The 27,336-nt window shown below is 42.4% G+C and overlaps 1 protein-coding gene across 1 annotated transcript in view; it reads right to left on the reverse strand.

Moving 5' to 3' along the window:
* The window catches only part of LOC136447198 (mucin-2-like), a 66,341-nt gene that overhangs the window by 24,131 nt on the left and 14,874 nt on the right, over positions 1-27,336 (reverse strand). Inside the window, exons 5-49 of the mRNA XM_066445902.1 lie at positions 27,010-27,204; positions 26,621-26,689; positions 25,987-26,146; positions 25,508-25,601; positions 24,870-25,022; positions 24,343-24,487; positions 23,783-23,916; positions 23,153-23,309; positions 22,382-22,613; positions 22,073-22,119; positions 21,785-21,897; positions 21,166-21,375; positions 20,615-20,737; positions 20,091-20,289; positions 19,508-19,675; positions 18,859-19,096; positions 18,428-18,509; positions 17,952-18,172; positions 17,249-17,487; positions 16,624-16,811; positions 15,045-15,179; positions 14,474-14,601; positions 13,409-13,539; positions 12,704-12,846; positions 12,183-12,304; positions 11,679-11,743; positions 11,348-11,496; positions 10,968-11,044; positions 10,100-10,634; positions 9,461-9,749; positions 8,976-9,169; positions 8,364-8,462; positions 7,853-8,033; positions 7,302-7,480; positions 6,914-7,066; positions 6,305-6,449; positions 5,682-5,905; positions 4,824-5,240; positions 4,318-4,453; positions 3,733-3,894; positions 3,116-3,324; positions 1,959-2,763; positions 1,443-1,583; positions 984-1,118; positions 293-360 (exon numbers count right to left, since the gene is read on the reverse strand). Of these exons, the coding sequence (XP_066301999.1) occupies positions 293-360; positions 984-1,118; positions 1,443-1,583; positions 1,959-2,763; positions 3,116-3,324; positions 3,733-3,894; positions 4,318-4,453; positions 4,824-5,240; positions 5,682-5,905; positions 6,305-6,449; positions 6,914-7,066; positions 7,302-7,480; positions 7,853-8,033; positions 8,364-8,462; positions 8,976-9,169; positions 9,461-9,749; positions 10,100-10,634; positions 10,968-11,044; positions 11,348-11,496; positions 11,679-11,743; positions 12,183-12,304; positions 12,704-12,846; positions 13,409-13,539; positions 14,474-14,601; positions 15,045-15,179; positions 16,624-16,811; positions 17,249-17,487; positions 17,952-18,172; positions 18,428-18,509; positions 18,859-19,096; positions 19,508-19,675; positions 20,091-20,289; positions 20,615-20,737; positions 21,166-21,375; positions 21,785-21,897; positions 22,073-22,119; positions 22,382-22,613; positions 23,153-23,309; positions 23,783-23,916; positions 24,343-24,487; positions 24,870-25,022; positions 25,508-25,601; positions 25,987-26,146; positions 26,621-26,689; positions 27,010-27,204 (8,189 nt within the window). The remainder of the gene's footprint in view (positions 1-292; positions 361-983; positions 1,119-1,442; positions 1,584-1,958; positions 2,764-3,115; positions 3,325-3,732; positions 3,895-4,317; positions 4,454-4,823; positions 5,241-5,681; positions 5,906-6,304; positions 6,450-6,913; positions 7,067-7,301; positions 7,481-7,852; positions 8,034-8,363; positions 8,463-8,975; positions 9,170-9,460; positions 9,750-10,099; positions 10,635-10,967; positions 11,045-11,347; positions 11,497-11,678; positions 11,744-12,182; positions 12,305-12,703; positions 12,847-13,408; positions 13,540-14,473; positions 14,602-15,044; positions 15,180-16,623; positions 16,812-17,248; positions 17,488-17,951; positions 18,173-18,427; positions 18,510-18,858; positions 19,097-19,507; positions 19,676-20,090; positions 20,290-20,614; positions 20,738-21,165; positions 21,376-21,784; positions 21,898-22,072; positions 22,120-22,381; positions 22,614-23,152; positions 23,310-23,782; positions 23,917-24,342; positions 24,488-24,869; positions 25,023-25,507; positions 25,602-25,986; positions 26,147-26,620; positions 26,690-27,009; positions 27,205-27,336) is intronic.

The raw sequence follows: 27,336 nt of genomic DNA on the forward strand, positions 1-27,336 counted from the left end.
GTAACAAACTGAGAAATGTTCGCTGTGGTTTTATGTTTGCGGTTTTCACGGTGAACTCTTCAGCGCGAACTTAAAACCGCGAAACTTTTTGCCTGTCTATGACTGCAGCGCCACTATTGATTCAAATGCAAACTTAAATACCACCGCGAACACTCCATTTTCTCCCTACCGCGAAATAAAAACCATGCAAGCTTAAATGCATTTACAGTATGTTAATTTCCATTTCATGGTGATAGCTACATTGTACTAGAGACAAATATATGATTGCACTGCAAGTAAAAGAGGTACTTACCACACCAGTAAGGGTGACCTGACCGGTGGTAGTGACTGTGTAGGTACCAGGGGTGGTGATTGGCTGCTCTGTAATGGGAAGAAATGCAAAATCAAGAAGTTAGAAATAAAGCTGTGAGACTACCATGATTTTGTGAGAAATTTACTGAAGTCTGCAACTGACAAGTGTTGATAACGACCACACCAATCATGAATTATTTTTTTAGTCAGACCATTGGTCTATTTCCTAATGCATAACAAAACTTGGTATATCAGAAAAAAATCCACATACAAAATTAATTCCTTAAGACAAAGTACTGTAAATGAAACTTATAAGATGCTAACTTTGATAATCTTTCTTGATACTTTAATTAGTCTTGCAGGTAATAGGTAAAGAAGAAAATAATCTAATGAAGACATTTTTGTGTGGAATACATTTTTTTATGGAATACTTCACACAATACTGTTCATAACTAGACTGCACTAGCCACAGTGTACAGGACCTCGTCTTCTGGCTCTGTGTAGCTGATATTCAGCATTGCCTGGCCTTCCATCGTTACTCTGTTCTTATACCTGGTTTATATAGTAATTACTGTTAGTTCAGCACCAAGGACAGCACTAGCCGGAGCCTTAGTAAAAAATCTGTGTGTACTGCTGAGTTCAAGTTAAGATTTGTCGAGTTTGATGGACGTATATGGATGTTGGGATCTTACCAGAGCATCTGCAGTGCACCCTGATCTCGTAGTCCATACAGGTGCCGTCCTGCTGGGCGGAGTCACAGAGGAAACCGATGTTCTCATCACAGAGAACACCGTTCTGGCCCACAAGAGCGTAGTCGAAGTTGAACCCTGTGGAAAATCAAAATGAGACAAAATTAGACAAAAATTACTTTATTTTGAAATTGCAAAATGCCAAGCTCTTTGGAGTACAAGTCTTCACAATATGTGGAGTCAACAATTCAGAAAATTTTGAATGCTACATATTCTAAACTACTTTGCTAAAATGCTGAAAAATTACTTTGCTCTGACACTGACAATGTCAAGCTCTTTGAAGCACAATCCTTCACAATATGTGGATTTCACAATTCCCAAATTTCAAATGCTGTAAAGCGAACTATGACATGAAAACAAAGATGTCTGTATCAGCTGTTGGGAAATCAAGGGTTGGCTTACCAGCGACGCGGCACTCGATGTCGTCGATCATCTCGACTGGGCAGAACTCGTAGATCTCCCTGAGGTTGCTGAAGGTCTCGATGTCTCCCACATTGTCGGGGCTGTAGCTGTTCATGAAGGGAGTCCAGCCATCCACACAGTCTGTAGCAGCACATTGTATCATTGGTGACTTGACATAAAGATAAACATGCAGACACACAATGTGGTGGCATATTACACATAAAAATATGAAACTATACACTATGTTTACAGTAATAGTTGTTGCCATACATTGTGGCGGCATATTACACATATATCTATACACTATGTTTAATAGTTGTTGCCATACATTGTACTGTGTACAATTATCGTGCAATAAATTTCTTCTTTTATATCCCCAGTATACATTATGAGAAACAGAGTACTCAATAGTACCGGGGTAATTGAAATTGCCTTTGACAGAATAAAATCATAAACTTTAAGATAGCTTCTTTTAAAAAAGGATCTGGACATTGTATCTGGAATGTTTTCACTTACAAGCTGGGTTCTCCGGTACGGTTGTGGTTTGTACAGGTGTGGTGGCCTTGGTTGTGGTTGATGCAGTGGTTGCGATAGTCTCGGTAACCATTGGTGGCTTGGTAGTGCTAGCTGTGGATACGACTCCAGTAGACATCGGTGGCTTGGTGGTCTCAACACCAATGGTCGTAGATGCAGTGCTCTCTGTGATCTCTCCAGTTGTCATCAACGGCTTGGTTGTTGTCTCCCCAATGACGATGGTTGGTGTCTGGCCAGTGGTGGCTGTCTGAGTGCTAGCTGTGGTTTCGATGCCGGTCACCATTGGCGGCTTGGTAGTGCTAGCTGTGGATACGACTCCAGTAGACATTGGTGGCTTGGTGGTCTCAACACCAATGGTGGTAGAGGCAGTGGTCTCTGTGATGGACCCAGTGGTCATCAGTGGCTTGGTTGTTGTTTCAGCAGTGGACGTGACGATGTCTGTGAACGTGGGCACAGTGGTGGTGGTCTGCTGTGTGATGACCTGCTGGGTGGTGACGACGCCGGGAGTCTCGGTCATGATGACGCTGTGAGTCGTCTGTGGCGTAGTCGTCGTGAGGTGAGCCAACGTGGTCAGTGGGCTGGTGGTGCCAATGACTCCGGTGGTAGAGCCTGGGGTGGTGGTGCTGACAGCGACGGTTGTCGCGGGTGCGCAGTTACAGCGGAAGGAGATCTCGTAGTTCTCGCACATCCCGTCGGACTGCATGGAGTTCAGGCAGACCAGGCCGTTCTCGAGGTCGCACTCCACATTCTCGTCGTTGGTCATGATGGTCAGCAGGTGGGAGTCGGCCTGAGAGTATGGAAAAATGTGTGCTACTGTCAGGAGAACCTCAGTGTCAGTATAAATATCTACTAGCAGATGGTGAGTAACTAGCTAATAATGGCATGTATAGAAGCGGCTGAAGCTTCAACTCCACTGCATGAAACCCAGTCCTCCTTAAAGCATGTACAAAGATGCAAGTGATGCTTTACAACTGCTTTACGTGTGTATTATGATCAGATTTTGTGTAGTGCTTCTGTTTTTCCCCAAAAAGTTTATAATTGCAGCTAAGCTACATTTCAATTTTATCTGGTGATCCAGTGATGCTCTAATATGAAATTAAATGCTATTAAAGATGAAGGTGGAGCCTATCACAACTTACATGGCGACACAGGACTCTGTCGATCATAGCTTCGTCACAGATTCTGATCTCATCGCCGTAAGCCTGCACGATGCTCTGGTATGTGTCGTGGTCTCCGTTGTCAGTGCCAGTGGTCGGTGTGTCGGAGCTGTAGAACGGCGTCCAATAAATGGTGCCCTCTGGGCAGTCGTCGGTGTACACTGGGGTGGGTGTCTGGGTGGTGGAGCCAGCTGCAAAAGGATCAGAGATGTGATGAGTACAGGAGAAAAGAGCTTTAGTCCCAACTTTTGCTATCTATTTCTGGGTATCATTGACGCACTCCTGATGTTAACACTTCTTTACGATCAGCATACGTAAGAAGGAAAGTGAGTTAAACACTTGATGAAAATGGCCGAAAATTTGGTGAGTTACATGTACATGTATCTTTCTTCCGTTTGATAACATTAAAAACTTTCAATAGGTATGGTACCAACACAGACAGCTTTTCATTCTAATTGTACTTTTTCTATCTTATCATTGCATACTTGCGTTTGTTGATGTTTTCCTACAACAAGATGGTAATTTGGGAGGGAATATGATTAACTGACAAAGAGGGAGTAACACCATGATAACTTCAAAGGTAGAATTTTGATACTTACTAGTGGTTGAACCAGACAGTGTGGTAGTTCCGAGCGCACCGGTGGTCTGAGACTGAGTAGCGGTCTCGTGGCTGAAGACGTCGGTTGGTGTGGGGGTGGTCAGTCCCTGAGTGGTCAGTGGCTTTGTGGTTTCTGTCACAACGCCTGTTGGGGCCTCACCACCTAAAACAGGAAGGTGGATGATTATGAAACTGTCTTGTGTGTGTAATATGTTTCCTCACTTGTCAAACACATTCTTTATAATGACTGATTGAAAACAGAAATGATACTCAGGAACATTGTAGTCCTTTTATCATTAAGCTACATGTATCATTGCAAGTAAAGTTTTACACTAATGTCTAAGTCTGCCCGCCCTAGCCCGGGACCTCAGCTCCCCCCCTAATATGCCCCTGATGGGGTTATTTGGGGGTATCACTGATGTAGACATAGAAGTAGAAATTGCCATGTCTACATATGTCGTGTAAGTTTACAACTGTTGGGTCACTCTGGCCAACAGCTTTTGTTTATATCAATTATTCAATATGTGGCTTAAAGGCATTCATTTTACTGTAAAATTGTGCAATAGAAGAGGAAACGAGGGCTTACATTGGCAGAGCACGCTGATCTCGAAGTCATCACACATGACAGGGTAGTTGAGAGAGTTGGAGCAGTAGAAGCCGTGGGTGGTGTCACACTCCAGCCCAGCAGCGCCGGTGCTCTGCCAGTCAGCCTGAGAGGCAACCTGAAGGGGTGCACAAGTGTTTTATAGTACATGCGCATGATACACTGTAATTTAGCCCTTCAGCTACAAAGTTGCATTTCTAGTGGGAATTTTTATAAAGCAGTTCATCATCAGCTTTTTTAGCTCATCATTTAAGGGAGATCCTGTAAGATCACAATAGAATTCCCATGGTTGATTTGCAGTTGACAGCACAGACTCCTAAAAATGATGTCTTCATTTCACATATGAAAAGAAAGACAGAATGCCATGCTAGAGGAGGAAGAATCTTACATCACTGGACAATGTATGAAATAGCTTGAGTCTAAAAGATCACGCTGTTGTCTATAAATGTCGCCAGAATTGTTCAATTTCATGTAACATTTCTACATACCTCACGGCACTGGATGTCGGCAATCATGTTCATGTCGCCACCACAGAGCAGGGCAGCGTAGTCTGGGTTCGCGGCAATCGCGGCCAGGTCCTCGGTGTCCCCACCCATGAAGTCGTTGTGATCGGGCTCGTTGGTGTTGATCCACGGCGTCCATCCGTCCACACACAGCGGGTTGTTGGCCTGCTGGGTGGTGAAGACTGGGGTGGTTGGCTTGGTGGTCATGGTGGTCGCCAGGGTGCTGAGGGTGGTGATGGGGGTGTTGATGGTGGTCACGCCGGTGCCGCCACAGTTGCAGTGGAAGGAGACCTCGTAGTCCACGCAGTCGTGGTCGGGCTGCATGGCGTTGTTGCACACCAGGCCGTTCTCGATGTCGCAGGTCACCATGCCTCCGGTCTGGGCCTGCATGTGGGTTGCAGACTGAGGGAAAAACACAATATGAGGATTTTAGTATCAAAGTTAGAATTTAACTTTCATACGATAATAAAGTTGATACATTTCCTGTGTACTAAAACTGTTACCACACTCGATTTACCACTATTACCTGGAGAACTTATATTTGGTACAATGCTGACTAATTCCAAAGTTTCGTCAATTATTGCAAAAAAACTTAAGTTGATAGATAAATAGATATCTATAATATTGTAACTGTTGAGTTGTTAAGATCTTGATTGATATCAATCATTTTCATGTATAGTTTTGCTTGTACCTATTTTGCAATTGATTGCCACCTAAAGGCTTGTAGATCTGTCTCATAATATAAAATGTACAGATAAGTTGCCATACATTCAACCAGTTACAATTGTCATGCAATAAAGTTCTTCTTCTGCTTATGTTGATGAATGGTGTTCTCCTGCTTACCTCCCTACAGATGATCTTGTCCACCATGTCCTGGCCGCACAGGTTGAAGGCCTGGCTGAGCAGGTCGTATGTCTCTGTCTCCTGGACGCCGGTCTGGGCGGTGTCGGGGTTGTGGGCGGACATGAACGGTGTCCAGAACTGGGTGCCGAAGGGACAGATCTCCATCGGAGTCTGGGTCTGGAGGGTCGGGGTACTGCTCTGGGTCGGTCCATCTGGGATATCACCTGTTTGGGGGAAGAAAACGAAGAATATTTATCACCTTTGATACAATATTGACATCTTATTTTGATAACAAACATCCTGATTGGAGAAAATGAAAGTTTTACAGAGCAAAATGTTCACTATTGGCTTCTGGTAGATCTCACATTTTGGGTCTGTTTCATACTCATGTTCTGGCTGTAAGCTACTGTTGTGTAGGCATAGTTTGTGCTTCAAACTTAGGAACACTAATTTCTAATCATCTTTCATGCAAAATGTTAAATGTTAGTCTTACTGGTCACATTTGAGGCATATGACACGTAATACATTCTGTATTGACTTGCAGAGCTCAAACTTTTCACAGGATACAAGATCAAAATGATGTCAACATGAAGTGCTGGTTGTTATGTATCAATGCCACATACCGAAAGGCCTGCATCCCAGCAGTTCGAACCTGAAGCTGAGCATGTTCTCCCAGGTCAGAGGCTGGATACGGATGTACTGAGCCTCGACGGGTGCGTGGAAAATGTGCTGGACATGAGAGTCACTGTCATAGTTGCCCTGGAATTGCTGCAGGAGAAAAAAAATAACAATAAAGATTTAGTTTCTGTCACAAACATGTCAAGGAAAAATGGATAGCAACATATTCTACATGTTATGTTTACATGTTTACAATGTTATATTATTGTAATGCATGATCCATTTAGTTTATCTATCTTCACTTATCCTTGTTTGTATCCTGATTAGTTAGGTTTTTGTAGGGGCTCCCTTAGCTTGGAAATTAGTTACTCAGTTAACTGAAGGGACCACCCTTAAGATTCAGAAAAATTTATAGATTTTCATTTCATAAATTTTCATTTCATAAATGAAGTACAGTTTTAGAAGCCGGTATGTTCTTCATCATTTAAGCCTATAGAATAAAACCTGACAGAATTGAACCCACTGTATAACTGGGTCCAATGGTCAGTTGGCTCCTGTGAACACTATTCTGCTGGAATATCTTATACCAGATATCAAATAAATATTGTGCTGACCTGTGGGTTGCCAGAAACGTCTGGCACAGCGTAGAAGTTGATACCATCGGTGCTTGTCAGGACAACGTAGGAGGTGACGTAGGCAGGCATCTCAGGGAAGCCAGGCTGCATGGCAACCTCCTGACCCTGGGTCACGATGCCTGACAACTCAACCTGCAAGAAACATCAGGGGGAAAAGAAATAGCTTGTAAGCTTGAAGTATAAGTTTCAAGAGTTAACTGTGAAAACCAAACTTAACTTAAAACACAACAACTCCAGTCCTACATTCATGGATTTGAACCTTCTCTCAAAATATAAGATGGGATGTTTTGCGTGCATTTTGTAGTCTATATCTTTCTATGACTCATAGATGAGGATGAATAAAAGTATGTTGAAAGGATTATCTGACCTTCTCGCCCAAGTCCACTTGGAGCCACTGGTTGGCGTCCTGAACGGACGGAACCCAGGAGCTGGTTGGATGATCCAGACGACCGTCCTCAGCTGGCCTATCAGGGCGCTCAGAAGAAGCCGTCATCATGTTGTCCCTGATTGCGCCATTGTCGGCTACATTCATTGGCTGGTCACAGTCTGCAATTGTCATGGCAACATTAAGGTTAAGACCCATTGTACATAATTCATTCCCTTATGTTTAAAAATCTATATTATAATCTAAGATAAAGATATCCCCAATGGTTATCTATTGGTAAGTCTTCTTACAAAATGACTCATAGGGTTTTGGCAGTAGAGCTTATTTAAAGAATAAAACCACTTTTATTCTGTTATTGTGCCTACATGTACATGTACATAAGACTATCAAATGAATGTTTACTCCTGGACCAATGACATTAGTTAAGTGCATGTCCAAATTAAAGACAAAGAAAATGTCAAGAATGCAAAATCTGACATTAATCTTTAAAGAAATCCAAATCAAGTCAACTTTTTGTCAGTGATCATACTTACGGCCCTGGCAGTCACAGTAGAACCTGACTTCATAGTCTGGGCACATGCCGCCGTTGAGACCATTGCCGTTAATGCAGCTGAGACCGAGGTTTGTGTCGCACATGACCTCAGGCTGGTTGGAGGTGTAGACGATGTTGGTGCCAACCTGGCGGCACTCGATGGCCATGGGCACCTCACAGAACTGTAACAGGCAACAGAAACATAGTCGTTATACATATAACAGTTATATATAGTAAGTACATGTATCAAATCAGCCAAGTAGATACTGTTTAGCAGACAAATTGTCAAGGAGAAAGTTCATAAAATATCATAATGTTATCATTCAAGGTTTGAATTTTTTCATTACTACTAAATATCTACAATTATCAATAAAACAAATTTGAAGTACAATGTATTTTCTGTTTTTGTCACTGACTCTTGAAAGTACTGCTTTAGAACTATGGATGTGGCTTCGTATAACGGCAGTGCCACAAATATATATTGACTGCAGGATAAGAAGTGAATGTCTTACAGCATGATGTCCACGCAGGGCATTGATGGTCTCATCATCACCGGAGCCGACAGATGGGGAGTCCTCGTTCATCCAGTCTGTCCAGCCATGCCTCACACACTGTGGGGAAAATAGCAACATTAGTCAAATGGTGATTAGAGCATAGACGGCATTCTAGAAAAAATGTATTTGTTTGAAACATTGTTTAATCATGCTGCATACAGGCCGCTTTTCATTGAGGTCATGAGGTAAGGGTCAGATAGCTAGTTAAGAATCTTTTCTAACTCATTGGGACTTAGACATCAAACACAAAGAACTTGTTATATATAATTTCTGAGAGGACTTTCACAGTTTTGAAAACCATTGTCGTTTGCATGCTGTAATGTTACTACTGAGGTGTCTTACCTAATGTCTAAACTCAAATTCATACCCTGCTAAGAAACAGTATTGCAGAGGGGTTTTTTTCCATACATAAGATCACCATGTACCAAGGCCACTCGAGGATATGGTTGAGTAAGAGTGAAACAGCATCTCTTCTGCCAAAGTCAGAAACATCAACCTTGTTCAAAGAGAGGAGGATAATCTGGCCAATGACAGACAGTGTTGTAAATGATCTACTCATCTCATTATTACCTCGGGAGGAATGGTGGTTGTGATTGGTGGAGTGGCAGTCTGCCCATCAGGCTTCTGGGGTTCCTCTGTGATGCCGCTAGACACGGTAGTGACGGCGGGAGGCGTGGTCGTCACGGAGATGGCGGGGAAGGGGGTGGTCACGGTCTGGGTCGTGAACTGTGTGCCTGTGACGATGCCAGGCATGGTGGTCACTTCTGTTGGAGATTTTGAAGGAATGGGAAAAACGTTAACAAAGCATGTCTAGCAAGCAATATCATTCACAAAATATATTATGCATTTCAGTTCAAAATTATATCTTTGAAAAGAAGGGAGAGAAATAGTCTGCATTTACCTGCAAATATTTGTCTTCTATAGTATAACTGTCAGACTCAGACATCTTCTTGTTGTCATGTAGAGCCACAGCTTTTACCTGTGTCTCCAGATTAAAACATACAGAGCAATACTGACAACATTTTTTGCTATATATGTACCAGAAGGGAAATTACCTGGGCCGCATTCACAGAAGAAGCGAATCTCGTAGTTAGAGCAATCCTTGCCCATTGGCTGATCATCATTGAGACAGATCAGGCCGTTCTGGGTGTCGCAGGTCACGATCTCGCCCGTGGTGTGGGAGGCCTGCATGTAGCCGATGGTGCGGCACTCGACAGCGGTCAGCATGGTCTTCGGGCAGAAGCTGTAAACCTGACGGATGTTGTCGATTGTCTCGAAGTCGCCGCCGCTCATCCCAGTGGGAGTGGACACGCTGAACCACTGGGTCCAGTGGTCAGTTGGCTCCTGTCACAGAAAATGCAAACAGATGAGCAAAATGGCTAAAACTGATATGGAGACATGTGAAAGTTCTTCAGTGTTACTACATAACTACCTAGTCCCTTGACCTACAGGTTGTTGAGGAGACAAGGTAGGCATGAAGATAGAGAGCTGTCTTCAAGCTCATCTCTCTTTTGCTGCAGTCAGTCTTTTGAGCAGGTTTAGGGATGTTCACTCAGTAATGTCATAACATTATGGAGAGGTAAGTCAGCACTCTTTTGGATTGGAACAAAATCCCTTTGCCGTAATGATATGGAGAGGTTTTACAAGTACATTGCCATACATTTACTTCTGTTAAAAGTCAGGATGATACTTACCCTACAAGCTTGTGGTGGCAGCTGACCGATGGGCAGGGTGGTGGTCTCAGTCTCACCGTTGATGAGAGTCACAGTGGGCGGCTGAGTGGGTGTCTGTGTGGTCACTCCAACTGTGCTGAAAGACGGCACAGTGCCGGTTGTGAGTCCAGTGGAGGTCTCCGTCTGGAAGGGCGGCAGAGTCTCAGCACCGGTGGTGGTCTCGCCAGGAGGCAGGGTGAAGAGGGGTGGTGTCTTGGTGGTGCTCTCAGTGACAATTGGTGGCACGGTGGCGGTCTGAACTCCTGTGGACGTCTCAGTCTGGAAGGGCGGCAGCGTGCCTGTGGATCCAGTGGTGGTCTCACCTGTAGACAGGGTGAAGACGGGCAGGGTGCCTGTTGTTGCTGTCTGTGTCTGGAAACCGGTCTGTGTCTGGAAACCTGTGGTGGTCTCCCCGGGTGGCAGGGTGAAGATGGGAGGTGTCCCTGATGTGGCCTGGGTGGTGGTGGTGGCACAGTCTGGGTTGTACGCACACTGGATGTTGTGTGAGATACAGTAGCTGTGGTGCGAAGGAAATGGCACAGGTTGTGAATTAAATTCCTGCCAAAAATGGACACTTCTTAAGAAATTTAGTCATGTATCCAAAAATCAGTCTTCTGTTATTTGACATGCTCTTTAATATGGTAAACAAGCAAAAAAACAACAACAAATAAACAGGCACATATAGCACTGCTGTGAGAAACCTTGAGAACCTAAACGTATGCAAATACTTGGATATTTCCAGGTTGACAACTCCACATATTACAAGGAAACAGGTACATGGAGGACAGACTACATAAATCTGAGCCTTTCCAGTTATACGTTCTGGTATACATGAAATAGATCCCCATACCATGTCTGGCAGGTGGTGCTGAAGTCAGGGATCATGCTGTTCTCCAGATAGCTGACACCGTTCACAGTCATGCACACCTGTTGGAACAGACATATATCAGCAAAGAATGGCAGAAACAAAACTCAATATTCATATGTCAACATTTCTGAAAAAAGTTTGGATCACACATGGATGTGTTTACACATGAACGCATTGACTTCCAAAGATTTTTGTGAAAGAACATATTGTGCTTTGATTTGTGAACAAGCACATCCTTTTGACAAATATCTAAACATTACACACAAACAAAAATTTTGCTACTCTGGGGAGCTTTCGAGACATCAACTCGGTAGAGTCAGATTCTTATTCTCTAAGAAACATGCCAAATCGAGAGGACAGACCTGTGTGGTGGGTGGGGTGGTGCTTGTGATGATGGTGGGTTTGATGGTGACTGTGCTGGTGGTAGAGAAGATGGGCACGGTGCCTGTGCTTCCTGTGCTGATGCCAGAGGTCGTGGTGAAGACACCAGTAGTTGTCTCAGGCTTGGCAGCTAAAAATATACAAACATGAAGTTAGCTCAAAAGTGATCAAACATCTTTTCTTCATTGGAAGAAAATGATACACATGAGGTTTAAACAAATTATCTCAACAGACATCATACTTGTATGTACAAATTTTAGAGACTTGTGTTATTGCTCATTAGAATATAGCTAATAAATAGTGGAAACTTACTGGTTTCGATCAAGGTTCCGTCACATGGCTGACCGATACACTTGATCTGGTGGTTCTCACAGTAGCTGTTGAATTAAAAGCAGGTTCATTATGGTTGTAAGAAGAAACATCTATGATATAATGTAACTATAACACATCATTAAGAATTTGACCACAATATAACATAACATTAAGAATTTGACCAGAACAATGCAATAATACTAAAAAAAAACACTTTAGATTGTTACATTGTCGTACAAAGTGATTGTAGAAATTCATGAATTTAATTGTAGTTTGTTCCTTTTCAGTCATATATCTTTGACTGTATGTAAAAGTCCATGAAACACATGAATACGAAAATCTAATGACAAAGCTACATGAACAGTTTGAAGGACATTGCAAATTACGTTAGGAAGTTGCAACTTGCCTAAATGGAGACAATGACAAACAAAAAGCTTCTTTGTCAGATATCCAAATCTATACATTTGACATCTATGTTTCCTTGTTGAGTAATGCGGTGCTTACCAAGTCCTGCAGTTGTCTGACATGAACGGGATCTGGTCACCGTTGTCGTATGACACACCCTCGATCATCAGACAGGCGCACTGTTCGGGACGCACACAGCTCTGGCCGTCATCACCGATCACCTGAAAGGGGAGTCATTCTTATTTGTCTGTTTTGGATGTGTCACAGTCAAAGCTAACAGGATTGCTCAATAGGACTAAGCATTAATATTTTTGTTGAACAATGGGATGTACTTTTACCACTTTCCTATCCAAGCATATCATTGTATCACTGTCCTGCCAAACAATTAGCACAATTTCACTGTGTGGGGTAAAAAAGTTACAAGTTTCAAAATACATGCTGAAGCTTGTGCATGTTTGTTTGTGTTTCTGCGCTGCAGTTTCTGTGTGTTCTGCCAGAGGGAGCAGTTTCCAAATATCCTGAAGGACTTGTTTCACAAGTATACTATCTGTGATCATTTCCTTGTTATGCTTATCAGTAAGTTTGTTCTTTTCCCACTCTGAAATAGCACGTTAGCGTACCAAGCCGTCTGGGCAGCCGCAGCCCTCCACGCAGGTGTCGTTGCAAGACGGGTACAGCTGATCGTACTGGGCGTAGTTCGAGCACGTCATCGGGCAGGGGTTGGCGCAGGCCACGTACTCCATGCCGTGGTCGCACTGCATTGCTGTAAAGGTGAGAAAAACATGCTAACATAAAGCCTTTTAGATGTACTATTTAGATCAATATACTTTCTACTAATTCACAATAAATTGTGTTTAGGACAACTTGCTTGAGGCCATTTTAACATCAAAATAATAGTAGAACATCAGAAATATAGTAGCAGATCCAAGGCAACAACATAAGCTGTAAAAAGACACTTTTGGTCAAAGAATTGGGCTGGAAAGTGATGAAAAATACTGATACTTTCACTTGAGGCACATTTCAGCACCAAGGACAGCACCACATCTGATATTTTTTCTTGCAATTTTTTTGGTGTTTGGAAAGCTAATCTTAACCACACAATTAATCTTAACCACACAAAAGATTCTATTTCTATTCTACTTCTAAAAAAAACATTCTAAGCCCCTTTTGTAGGTAATTGTTGGTGAAACTTGTGGCATTGTAACAATTATATTGTATATTGTATATTGTCCAGTTACCATGGCTAGTGCTTTATAATAGCCTCCGGCTAGTTGGGTAGCCCTGTATGTCTTTTTAAACAGCCTACTAGATCAAATCAAACTTACGGCAAATCTCCTGCTCTCTCCACAGGATGTAGATGCCGTGCAGGGCACACTCGTAGTGGTAGGCGGCGATGGCGGTACACAGACACTCGCAGTCACCACCAGAGTCACAGCCACAGGCATCGTACACACACCTATCAGGGGCAGGAAACACACAGTCATTAGTATACTGTAATTAGTGGCGTCTGTGTAGCACAGTGGCAGAGCATCCGGCTATGAACCAATAAGACCCAGGTTCAATCCCCAGTGGAGTACCCAGACATGTCCGGACATGCACCCAGACGTTGTGCCCTTGGGAAAGGCACTTAACACACATTTCCCATGTCCTAAGCCCAGTAGGGTTTGGGTTGGCGTTAGGAAGGGCATCCAGCCGTAAAAACTCTTGCTACAAAAAAGGACTTGCACTTGATGAGGAGTTCTGGGGCTTCCCTGTCCATGTGCAAGCACGTCTAACCCCCAGATGATGGGGAACAAAAGACGTTAAATTGGATAGAGAGAGAGAGAATTAGCACTTACAGTATGTTACAATGTAACAAAAATCTTTCCTAATTTTCCCTTTTCTAGATTATCCATTTGCATGCTGAGTTAAAGTAATATCATAGTAAGATTCTTTTTAAGAATATACAAGAATATGCTTAAATGCTCCTTGTTACATGTCACCTAACTGTAGCATTTTCAACAGTAACACATCTAACAGAAGCTAGAAAGACATCTCCACAGCTTATGATTTATACATCATAGGGATAGATGTGTGTTCGTTTAGGTTTCCTTGTTTCACTCGGTTAGAGTTTTTGGTCTTTCACTTTATGTTACTTCCATCCAGTTGCATCATATGTTGGCATGGTGTTCAATTGGCAATTTTCTTAAAAGGAAATATGCCTTTTAAGCTTTGACATTGCTTATCATACGAGAATATGAGTGGTACTAGGCTGAAAAAAGTTTGAAATGGGAAATATGGGGCTCCAGATGTCTTACTGAGACGACTGTGGTGTGAAAGATGTCAGTTAGCTTGAGGAATGAATGAATCCGCTCTACTTGTACTACATACGAGGATATAAGGATACTTACTTGTCGTAGTATGTCTGGTAGGGCACATGGACGTGGCAAGGCTCAAAGACATCAGACTTGATGATGGAGCACCTGCGCTGGGCCCAGGACTGGCGGTTGGGGTGCAGGGCACAGGTATCCTCAACAACCTGGGGGGAACAATGTGTAGGTGAATGAGTAAATGAGCTGTTTCTGCAATGATCATCAGCTTAGAATTCAAGTTCCTTTATAGAATTATTTTTGGCAGTTCATACTGTAAATGCATGTTTGCGGTGGTTTAATGTTCTCGGTTTTTGCAATGACCTCTTCACCGCAAACTTAAAACCACTGCGAAAATGCTTGCTTTGTCTTCTACCTGCCTCCCCCTTTGTTTCAAACTGGTTTCTCCATTTTCTCCCTACCACAAAATTAAATCACTGAGAACGTCAATGCATTTACAGTAACTTTTTTTATGGCTGATACATTCCTTCAAATAGTTTCAAAATTGCAAGAATGTGACATTCTTCTTCGTATAGAATACTACGTCTACAGCATTTGATGGTACAACAACTAAATCAATTCTTAGCATGGAAACCGTAAGCAGGTCACTTACCACGGCATCCATGCAGTAGTCATGGACCTTCCAGGAGTCTCCGAACTCGTTAGCGAGCTGGGAGGCGGGGCCGCCGGACGGAGAGGTGAAGTCGTCGTTCTGGTCATCGTTGAAGTTACCGCAGAGACCTTCAACCTGTAGCCATGGTAACGAGCATTAGGCAAGCTCAGTATTCTGTACTTATGAACATGTACATGTGCACTTAGTTGAGTACAAGTGCATATGTTTGAAAAAGTATATGTTTTTGTTACTGTAACAGTATAGATTCATTTGCTAAATAGTTAACTACACTTTGAAATGAATATTTCCCAATTTTCTTTTTTACTTCAAGATTAGCCATTTGCATGCTGAGTCAAAGTAGCAACACCATAGTTAGATTCTTTATAGGGATATGCTTATCATAAATTATGCTCCTTGTCACATATCACTTAACAATAGCATCTTTAATAGCTCAGCTCAATAGGGCAGATTGAGCCAAGCAATGCATATGTATACGTGTTAAACTAGTGTATGCGAGGAAAATTCTTCTTAAGTATATCCACAACCTATCTAGTAAACAAATGGTGTGAAAAGAATGTCCCCTAAAGCTAACAGAGATAAAAGGCTTTTCAAAGTGTGGGCAGTCCTCCTAAAATTGTTCTTTCACCGAATGTTTACATTTCACCTGGTGTAATCAGGCGAGGAATGCTGTCTGTTGACTTGTATTGTTTACACTACAAAATTTATTCCCAAACTCAGTGACAGGACAAATATTTGTTTATAAGATCAACATAATCAATAGTGATCCCTATGAAAAGTTTGCTGCCATGTCTCATGTGATGATGTAGGGTCAGTCACCTTTCGGACACTTTTGCAGTAAAGAAATGCAAAATGGTATGAGTATCTTATAGACAGAGTCTTGATAATTCTGCTAGACTAATGAATTAAGACATTTTATCCATCATTTTGAAGTACAACCAAAACTAATTTGATTAATGGCATTTAAGTATTTTTGGCTCCAGCTGACATTGGAATTTGACTAAACATCTATCACCTGCTATGATTGATTTTGTGTGAAGGTGTTTGATAAAAGACAATCTGATTTCAAATACAGACTTAGGGGGCTTAGATAAGCTGTTAGTGTAAAGGAAGGCAAAAAATGCAACAAAGGTGCAAAATCCAGGTCAAACATCCTCCAAGATATAAGGCTAAGACATGGAGATTACATGATAGCATTCTTCTGTTGCTTATAAGCAAATATGGTTGCATCATCCATGATTATCATGACTCTATTACAGATTGCTTTTTGATATAATAAATCTATTTAACCTTCTCCATGCTGGCTATCACCCTAACCAGTAGAGAATCAGTGGCCAAATGACTACTTAAGTGTGCGAAAGGTTAAATGACAATGACAATGAAGTTTATTGCATATTCATGCCCAACAGGGGCTTATTGCATTAGGATACCAAGAAAATACTAAGACAACTCTTCTTAAAACATGTGTAGATGAACTTACAGAGCTTTTTGGTAACATTGTAATTAGCTGCTGACATTGCATTATTATGTGTTAAAACACATCTGAAACTGGCAGCCTTACCTGTCCCTTCATGTGCGGCTCCAGGCGGATGTACATGCGGGTTCCCTTGTCCCACTGCAGTTCCACGCCGATGGGGGTGTTGATGAAGATGAACATGCCGGACTCACGCACGCGGAAGTCCTGTCCCTGAGTCACGGTGATGGGCTGCCCACGCACAAGGGTCAGGCGCTGACGTGTGGGGCCAGTCCCTGTGGTACGGGAAGGGAGATTGGTTCAGCACATTACATGTCATTTCATTTTAATGCATTTTATTACCAAGTACAGTACATGTAAGGGCATTGTCACTAGATAACTTAAAAGAATGCGTGTAGCTAGATGTGAGAATGTTAGGTGTGACAGTTGGTTTAGTGTAATATAACCAGCTGCTGCCACGCCACATGCCTGTGGTACTTTGCCGAAGGGCAGTTATACTAGCTATACAGACTTCCTTTTATTTCACTACATTTCCTAAACAGACAAAATGTTCACCCTACAATCTTTTGTTTGGACAGTACATGCATGGAATGCTCATTTGGCAGTTCATCCTGTGGAATGCAAGGCAAAAAAGGCATCATCTTCTTCTCAAACACTATTTTCAAAAATGTGTTTGGACCTAAGAATGAATGCAAATGTCAAAAGAACTCACCGAGTGTGAAGACGATGTTCTTGGTGCAAGTGACTCCACTGGTGCCACATGGGATGTTCTCCGCTGTGACGGAGTACGGGGTAGCAGAGGGGTCCTTGGTCTTGGAGATGACATAGTCACAGTCTCCCTGGAACTCAAACATCTTGCCGTCGAAGGTCTTGTAGTGAGGGTCTCCGAAGATGGAGCAGATGCCTGAGCACTCCTTGGTCTCACAGGTCCACTGCTGGCCGTTACAGTAGCTGGAAAACACACATAGATTCGTTGGTGAAGGTTGAACATCCAGGTGATAAGATACGCCAAATGACAGTTACTCAAGCAACTGAGTAAAATTTTGTAACAGTCAGACGATTCAGACATCATCCAGCGTCTTTCATTAGTGTCTAAAGGGAATAAATGGAGCTAGAACCAGGTTTTATACCAAAACACTGATTCTTTAGACTTCCATTTTGAGTAGTATACAAGGAACCTGCAAATAATTTTTAGCAGGTCATGTCCTTAAAAAAGAAGGTTTGGTCGCAAAGTGGGGTGTACACAAGGCATTCTTAAGTTTAGTTTTAGGACTCCAGGAAGGTTAGTAAAGTATGTATCATGTACTGTCTCTAATGGAGATCTTTCAAATAAACAATAGTCTATAGCTAAGGATTCAGTGAAAAGTTTTTGGTCTTGAACTAATGAAAATGAAGATTTGGCCACATCCTCTCACCAAGTGTTACAGTCCATCTGGATGGACTCGCCAGCCTGGTAGCTCTGGCTGCCGTGGTAGCAGGGACACTGGCTGGGAGTCACACACTTCTGCTGGGAGGAGTCCCAGACGGTGTCGTTGTTGCACTGGCAGCCGGACTCGCACGACACGGTGGTGCACTCCACGTTGAGGTGCATGTTGTCGCAGCTGCGCGGGCACAGGCTCTTGCAGGTGGTGAACTCCTGCGGATAGAAATAGCAGGCTTGTATCTACAAGTACAACTTGAACAAAATTTGAAAACACAAGAAACTAGAAATGACCGGACTTAATCTCTTAATGGATCGCACACAACATGAAATGGCAAGGAGTTTCCTAATATATTGTAGGCCAGTATGCAATGAACATGAGTTTCAGCTTTATTTGTGTAGTGTCTACTAGTAGTTAATCTTACACAGCAACACCCATACAGTTTCTCTTTTTGGATTGAGAAGACTTACCTCATTGTCGCCACAGTTGGCCATGAGAGGAGCATCAGGACAGACGTTTGTAGTACACTGGAACTGGCTCTGGTGGCAGATGCTGTGCACAACAATACACTCATTAGATCCTTGAGAAAAAGCATCAAGTTCAGTTTAAGCACTGCAGAAGAATAACCACACTGACAAAAAGGGTCAAGGAAGGACTCGATCAAGAGTCAAATAGATAGTAACTAATCAAGGGTGAAACAAAACAATTTGATATGTAAATCTGATAGTCCAAGCAGCAAGCAGACAGGGGAAGAAAACATATCGAGATTACTTTGAGATGATACAAGATTTGCAGTCATCAAGCTTAAGAAAAACAACTTGTTTTCCCTTCATACTGTGAACAACATCTATTAGACAAATCATAATCTATTGTATTGCAGGAGACAAAGATGGTGACTTACCATGTATTGCAGTCCTTGTTGATGGTCTCGCCATCGGCATAGTGCAGACCGTTGTGCATGCAGCCGCACTGCTCGGGGGTCACGCAGAAGTTGTTGTAGTCCAGCACGGTGCCGGGCGGGCAGTTGCAGCCCTCCACGCAGTCGTCGGCGCAGGCCAGCCCCTCGGAGAGGGAGGCACAGCTGGTGCCGCAGGAGGAGGCGCAGGACTGGTAGATCATGTCGCCCATGCAGTTCAGAGCTGGGAAGTGAAGATAATACATTATGTTTAGTATTTTGCATGTAAATAATTCATTTTACAATTCTGGGTGCTTTCCCATTGTGAGCAATAAAGAGCTCACATGATTTTTGGTCTATAGTCATGGGCAATGGCAAGGCTGGAATCAACAATTTTTCGGTCAAAAAGTCACATGGGTTGTATTCAAATCAAAGCGAATAGGGAAGGGTAATTTTTACGGCGAATGCTATTTCATCCCACTTGAGCATACAAGCAAAAAATATTTGTGTATACATTACGTACAGATCTAACATTATAGCATTTCTACTATCCTAATGACCATTACTTTTAGAATAATTCCTAGATCTACCCATTCTTTCTCCTTCTGTTCTTTTGTTTCTATATACTGTTTGCTCTATTTTTTTTGTTACTCACCACAGCCAGGGATGACGTCCCTCCAGTCCATGACCACCCCCTTGCTGGCGCAGGCCATGGCATAGTCGGAGATGGTGCCACACAGCTGCTCCTGGTTGGTCTGACTGGCGCAGAAGTCAAACAGACAGTTCTGGTAGAACGGCTGCACGTCAACCACATCGTGGCAGGCTGGAAGGACAAAGTGTAAATGAACATATTCATGATTCAAGTATATTTTCCTGTCATTAGTCTTTTATCATTTTACATGAGCATACATTAGAAAGTAGAAGAACTAATAGTCTTAACCTTCTCCCTGCTGCCTACCTCGGTAACTAATAGAGAATGGGGTGCCAAACAGGTACTTCAGTTTGCTAAAGGTTATGAATTATTTTAGACATCATTTTCTGACAAGAAAGGTAGATATATGAAACGTTGTTGAATTTTCAAAAGACAGTATCTTGGAGTGTAAGAAGTGAAAACATTTTTTGTAATATCTCACTTGAATACTTTTTAAACCAGCTACGAAAAAGCAACATGCTAAGTCTAGAATCTCTAAAGTTTATCATGCTCTTTTGAAAAGTCCTGGCATCTACAGGCTGTTTACCTGTGAAAGGATCCTGCATGAGGTAGCCACACTCAGCCTGAGCCGTGGCCTTGAGCTGAGAGTAGATGTCACATGGGTGAGCGATCTCCTCAGAGCCCGGCATCATGGCCTGGTCCATGCACGTGTCGTCAGTCTTCCACTTGTTGGCGAAGGGAACGGCGTTGGTCTCGATGTCACCCAGTGCTGTCAGGAAGTCATTCTGCAAGGAGAAAAGTTCCGCTCTTTGTTACTCTGGATAGCAAGATGATTTATTCCTATGAAATATTCTCTAAACCAGGACCAAAACTTTAAAAGATGAGGTTTTTACCTGCATAATGTGTACAGCTATTAGGAACTTGCTACAAGACCAATGAGACTTAAACATTGTCTTGAAGATGTGACTGGCTTACGTTCTGGTTCAAGACCAGGACAAAAACTTAAGTAAAGCTAACACTTTTTTTACCTGCATACTGTGTATCAGCATATCATGCAGGAACTTGATACAAAATGAGACTAAAACAGTGTCCCGAAGATGACTGGCTTACGTTCTGGTTGTTGTCGAAGGTACCACAGAGACCAATGGTCTTCCCTGCAAAGGCAGCGGGTGCGGTGATGTAGGCACGCATGTTTCCGTCCCACAGAATGGACATACCGTTGTCAAGGGTGACCTGTGGGTGGGGGAGCATAAACAGTCATTCTCTGCACTAAAATATCAGTTCTGCCAGGATCACTCTTTCAGTACATGTACATAGACAGTAACCATGACTTTTTTTGTTGACTATCTTATGTGTAGAGATAAATTTGAAGAGCATATAACTTGGTGACTTTGGTTAAAGTTATTTTGGTTGTTCATCTCTGCATCTATTTTTCATGCATTCATTCACTCACTCACTTTTTCATTCAGTCACTTGCTTATTCATTCAGTTACTTGCTCACACTCACTTTTTCATTCAGTCACTTGCGTATTCATTCATTCATGCATTCGTTCATTCAATTTCATTCAGTCACTTGTTCTTCCATTAGTCATATTCCTATCTTCCATTCATTCTTAACCCATTCCTTCCTTCCTTCCTTCCCTCTGTCCTTGCCTCTTTACCTTCTGGAAGATGGAGGAGGCCCACTCGATGTACAGGCCGGGTGCCCTGTGTGGCAGGCGTGTGATGTCCTGTCCGTTCAGCAGCAGAGCCAGGTTCTGCTTCATCTTCAGCTGGGAGCCGCCGTGCATGACGGAGATGGACTTGGTGCAGGAGGCGAAACGGGCGGAGCTGGTGCCGCACTCGATGTTCTCAGCAACAATGTGGAAGTCCTGGGTAAGGAGAAATGGCATCAATAGATATCATCTTGAAGTTTAATGTATATATTTGTGTACAATACAATACAATCATCCTTGAAACTGATAAAGTATCAATGGAGATATGATTGACTCAAGTTATGTTTCCATTATTTTCATTTTGCTTGTCTGTTTGTTTGTTTGTTTGAGCCTTTATTTATGTCTGTAAATAGGATGCTAATATGCATCACTTTTACAAATGTAGCACTTTCTATGTAACGTTACTAACAGCAATAGGTTAATGTATAAATCTCGAATAACTGTCTAGTTTGGTCCAAGTAACTTGTCTAAGAAGATTGAGTAAACCAAAGGGTATCCATGTAGAAGGAGCTGAAATGTATCCAGTGATCACATGTCTAGATCTGTGACAGTTGTCTTTACTTACAGCCACACTGTTGTCAATGTTCCTGGCCAGAGTGTAGGAACAGTCTCCCATGAAGTCATAACGCTTGCCGTCAAACGTCATGTAGTGAGGATCACCGGTGGCACGGCAAGTGGCTGTAATGGAAAGTAGAGAAAATACGTAAGATTCAAGCAATGAAATAAACAGATGAAAAAGTAGTCAAACAAAAGTGTATACTGCTAGGATTCTATCATACAAGAAAAGATGTGTACTTTGTAAAGCAGAGGTTGTAAAGTAAGTCGTTGGTGTGATTTACAGTGTTATACTTACACTCGCAGACGTTGTTCGTGCAGTCCCATCTGCCAGACTTGCACTGACTGTGGAAAGGAAGAAATATCACAAGAATGAGAGACAGGTTCGCAGCTACCTCACCTCATTGCATGCCTACCCCTTAGTCTTCTATTATTCAATGACCTCACCTACAAGAATTTCCACTGATGAGGGAAAAGTAATTTGAACCAATGTATGCCCTCCTAAGAGATAATTCTTAGAAGATTAGTGTCCATTTACCTTTCTAAATCTATGTTATCTAATACAATTGCTATAGCATCAATTCAGATTCAAAGGAAGCTAACGCACCAGTCGTTACAGTCAGACTTGATGGTGGATCCCGGTGCGTACTCCTGGCCATGGCTGAGGCAGGGGCACTGGTCCTGCAGCAGGCAGTCGTTGTTGTGCAGGAAGTAGCCGTCGGGACAGTGGCAGCCGTCGATGCACTGCTCGTCCTCGCAGTTGTAGACGGTCTGGCGGCAGGTCTTGGGGCAAGAGCTGCCGCAGTCCTGGTAGACCTGGCCAGCAGGGCAGGACACCGCTACAGGGGGGGAGGTCACAATGTCATGTCCAGATCATGTACTCAGACCACATACATGTATGTTATACAGACAAACCTGTACAAGTGACCACCTCTACATAAGGACCACCTGGTCAAAGTGACCAATTTTTGGTGGTCCTTAAGATAATTTTTACCATTGACAGAGGCATTGAGAATCAAGTTTATATCCACCACTTGTCCACATAGACCAGTTTTCAACTGTGCTCAGAGTGGTCGTCTTGGGTTGTTATGACTGTATAAGATCATCTAATGCTAGAGAGCAAAAGGCTTGTAATATGGAAATTGCTATGTCCTGTCTTCTGCCACTGACAGCCTTAGACACTGTTGAATATATCTTTTTGGCCACCCAACATGATCAGATTCGCATATGAGTCAAGTTAATTAAACAAGCTTAAGCCCTATGTTCATCTACTTTGTCAATAATGATCATCAAAAGAAAACCAATAGAAAGATGAAGCTCGTAGCAACAGTGCTGATAATAAGATGTATAGATGATATAGAATGATAATAAAGCTTACGGCAAAAGCTGTTGGTTCTCCAGGTGAAGTGGATGTTCTGGCGCATGCACTCCCGAGCGAAGGACTCGAAGGTTCCGCACTCGCAGCCGGCACGCTGCCCGTTGCAGAAGCAGACGTCGTCCATACAGGCCTGGTAGAACGGCTGGGCATCAACCACCTGTGAAGAAAATACAGGGCAGCATGTTAACTTACATGAGAGGCAGTTAACTTGATAATCTTACTTTTAGTTTAGCGTACCTAACCTTGTTAACCTTAAGAGACATGAATATATGAATAGGTTTTCTCCTCATATCTTGATATCTCGCTTATTTTTCAACTTTCATAATCTAACGTAATAATGCTGCAGTTGGATATCAAATGTTACTTGTGTAAATACTTTACAAATAGGAGGCAACAGAAACATTACCAACAAAATGTACATGTATGTTTGTCTTTTAAAAGTTACATGTGACTATTGTCAGATGTGAGTGGGTCACTATTCTTGAAGACGGTTCCAGGTTTTGTTGAGTGTACACAACTTATGTTGGCCAGCCTTCCTACTAGTTCTTAGTCTCTAATTCGATTAAAACCTAGCAATGTAATTGGCCAGTGATGCTGTGAGAGTCAAACGCTTGATCATGTTTCACGCACCTGGCGACAAGTCGCGAAGGTTGGGCTGTCCAGCAGCGACCTACAGGTGGCTTCAGCCGCAGCGGTGACCTGCTGGTGCTGGGTGGTGTCCGACTTACAGTGGCTGGTCTGGCTGGTCGAGTCATGGCACGTCTCTGTGGGGTTAGCAGGTTAGTTAATTAGTTAGTTAGTTAGTTAATTGATTATGAAGGGCTAGAATAGTTCCAAGCATGGTGTCCCTTTCATCTCAATGAATATTGCAAGTTACTTTGATGATAGACTAGTAAAGGCAATAAGTTTGCATTACAGATTAATCTTCTTACTTATATTCTGCTATCAAAAGACAATTCAAAGAATTTGCACACAGGGTTGAACAGAAAATTTCAAGCTTTTATGTCAGTTAGTGGAAAAATAAGTTAATATTATCAGGTTAGTAGTGACTGTTTGCATTATCAAGAATGATGAGATAATACAACACATCAGTCAGTCCTTTATGTAAGTTATCTGGTCAATAAGGTAGTTTATTCAACGGGACTCTACTTTCAGGTCACAGGAATGATTGACACATATGAGATACTTACCACCATCGGCCAACATCTTGTAGCTGTTAGCAAAAGCTGTTGGTGTGTGAGCGATGTTACCCATGATGCCAGTGAAGTCGTCGCTGGGATCACGGTTAAACTTCCCGCAGAGACCGCATGTCTTTCCAGACAGCTCGTCTGTGACCTACGAGTGGGGAGAAAAAGTTTTGTATCATCAGTTACTAAAGTCAAGAAAATAGAACTGTTCCTTGGGACTCAACCTCACAACCTGTCCTTTTTTAAAAAAATGTGACATCCAAGCAAATTCTTACTGTTGATTGTGAGTCCGAATACTTATAGGAATAGAAGAATTTTCATTTGTTTAGCCTAAGCTGGTCACACAATAGTTAATAGATTAATCTGATTTAAGCTATCTTCAGAAACTTAATCACAGTTCACTATACTGTCTGAAACTCTCTGTTAGAGATCCAGTTGTTCGAGTTATTTTTGTATAATGTCTAACCTTCATCTACGTACCTAAGGGTTAAAAATTGATAATTGATTGACGATATCATCTATGGACTTACATCAATGAAGATGGCCTCGTCACCATCCCACTTGAGTTGGAAACCCAGCCCAGACTTGACTGTGATGTAAGTTGCCACCTTCTCCACAAGGAGACCATCTCCAATCTTGGTGGGGATGGTCAGCTCGAGGTCGTTGTGGAACACCACAGGGCCCTGCGGGGGGAGAGGAATTCAGTCATTAAAAATGCTTACAATGCGTAAAATCCAAGCTTAAAGCATGCTGAAAGGTTGAATCTTTTAATGAAAGTATGCTTTACATATGCTTTTTTTTATGAATGTTTACATGTGCTCAAAGATCAGATTTTGTGTATAAGATTTTTTTATACATTTGTCACTTAACTCAGCTATAAAATCAAGGCATATTTCAACTTGCTTTGCTTGGCTTTTCATTTGTAATCAAGAATTTTGAATTGACTATGTTGATGCAGTGGTGCTTTGTACAACATGACATACATCAGCCTCTGGCTGCAAGATTCTTGTTTTACTAAAAAAAAACATTTCATTGATCAATTGACAGTTTTGTAATATTTTTGCTGTGCCCTAAAATCACACACTCGCACCTGGTCCATAACTCCAAAGTAGCTTTAGGCATTGTGCAATGAATACATGTTGTACTGTAAACTTAAAATGTAACTTACATTTGCTCCCTTCTCGATCCTGATCACCATGTTGCTCAGGTAGATGGTCAGGAAACGGTGACAGGGGGCCGCAGCGCTGCAGTCCCTCTGGTTCCTATGGCAACCAAAACAGTCACAATTATTTTAATGTGCTACTACATGTAGTAGTATCCAGTATTAGATACTGCTACTCTGTTGTTTTATCTTCCTGCATCATCTGATGTAATGTTAGAGATGGAAACTTTCATTGTCCTCTGAAGACTACAAACAATGACAGCAATACCAGGGGCACTTTTGCAACTTAAGTTCATCTTTGATACTTTATTTTGATACTTTGCATTATTGGCTAATGTTACATAATAACTACTCATAAAATACAAGTATGGCAGTTATGCTGACAAGGCACATTCAGCCATTAAAATATATAGGCTTGCATATCTTTTATGTTATTCCGCTAAGATGGACTAAAGGTTTCTAACACTTGAGTGAAGTTCAGGTACCTGACGTGGATCTTGAAGGTGTTGTCGGCACAGTCTCCTGCCAGCAGGTACGTGCAGCTCCCCCTGAAGTAGTACATCTGCCCATCGAAGGTGCGGTAGTGGCTCTGCCCAAAGGCTGTGCAGTGGCCAAACTGATCCGCAGTCACCACAGCAGTATCCACTGTTCAACGATGCATTGAGAAGAAATCATTGATTAAAATTGTCTTTCCTCCAAAAGAAGAAAACTATGACAATGACTCTCAGTTGTATCCTTGGAAAAACTAAAAAAAGCTTGTTTGGAAGGCTATTTAGTCGATTTGTAGAGGCACGGAAGCTTAATCTTTTTATTTGAAAGCTGATAGTTTGGTATGGAAGCTTCTTTGTAGCCTGGATGCCAGCCTTGTTAGCTTTAACTAATTTAAGAGGGAAACATAAACTTTCTGCAACCTATGATCTGCTGCTCAATGAGTCACATGTCCTATCTGCATAACATCACATCACAGAGACAGTGGATTGCTCATTCCTTGATAATGACCGGTGCTGATCAGTCCAAATTTGGGTAAGTCCAAGTTCTTGTGTTTGAAATTGCAGCTTAACTTTGATACAGACTAGGTAAGTTGCAACATGATGTCATTGATGAGCTTGCATGACTGACCTTGCATGATGGAGGACTCAGTAGAGCCAGGCAGGACAGGGAGGATGACATCACCTCCATCTGCACCATCTGCGGAGGGATCAAATAAACTTCAATGCACATTGTTGTTCAGGGATAACTTACAAGAGCATGAATGAATTAAGATGTACTCTCAGCATCACACCAAGACCAAGATCCATGTACTGAAATGGCTCTAGGGTCTTTGCCATGATTTCCACATTGCCCCGAAAGTATGATAGCCTTTTAGTTAACATAACCAGCACAAATTTGGTGCAAAAAGGCTACCTTAGCATGCTGAAGGTTAAGTAACAAAATCCCTCAAAGTGCACATGACAGGGTTGAAAAGGATGTCAGATTGACCAATCAGATTGAGTGTTAGAAGTCCGTACCCTTCACGCAGTTGGGGAAGGTCGCTGTGGGACTCCAGGCACCGTTGACACAGACGTACTCTGCGAGGAACGGCGTCTCGGGGTGGTACCCGGACATGCAGCTGGGCGTGGCCGTCTGCTTGCCGTTCACGTCAATCGCAGATGACACGTGGCCAAACATTGGCGAGGCGGGCAGGGTGCATGTCTGCACTGAGCCTGTGGGTTTGGAAAGGGTTGATATGGTATTTGAATTAGTCCCTTGTTACAATAATGGATGAATGAATGAATGAATGAATGAATGAATGAATGAATGAATGAATGAATGGAGACATTTACACATGGACCTAC

The sequence above is a fragment of the Branchiostoma lanceolatum genome, chromosome 13 (genome assembly GCF_035083965.1).
Source record: "Branchiostoma lanceolatum isolate klBraLanc5 chromosome 13, klBraLanc5.hap2, whole genome shotgun sequence".
NCBI classification, from domain to species: Eukaryota; Metazoa; Chordata; class Leptocardii; order Amphioxiformes; family Branchiostomatidae; genus Branchiostoma; species Branchiostoma lanceolatum.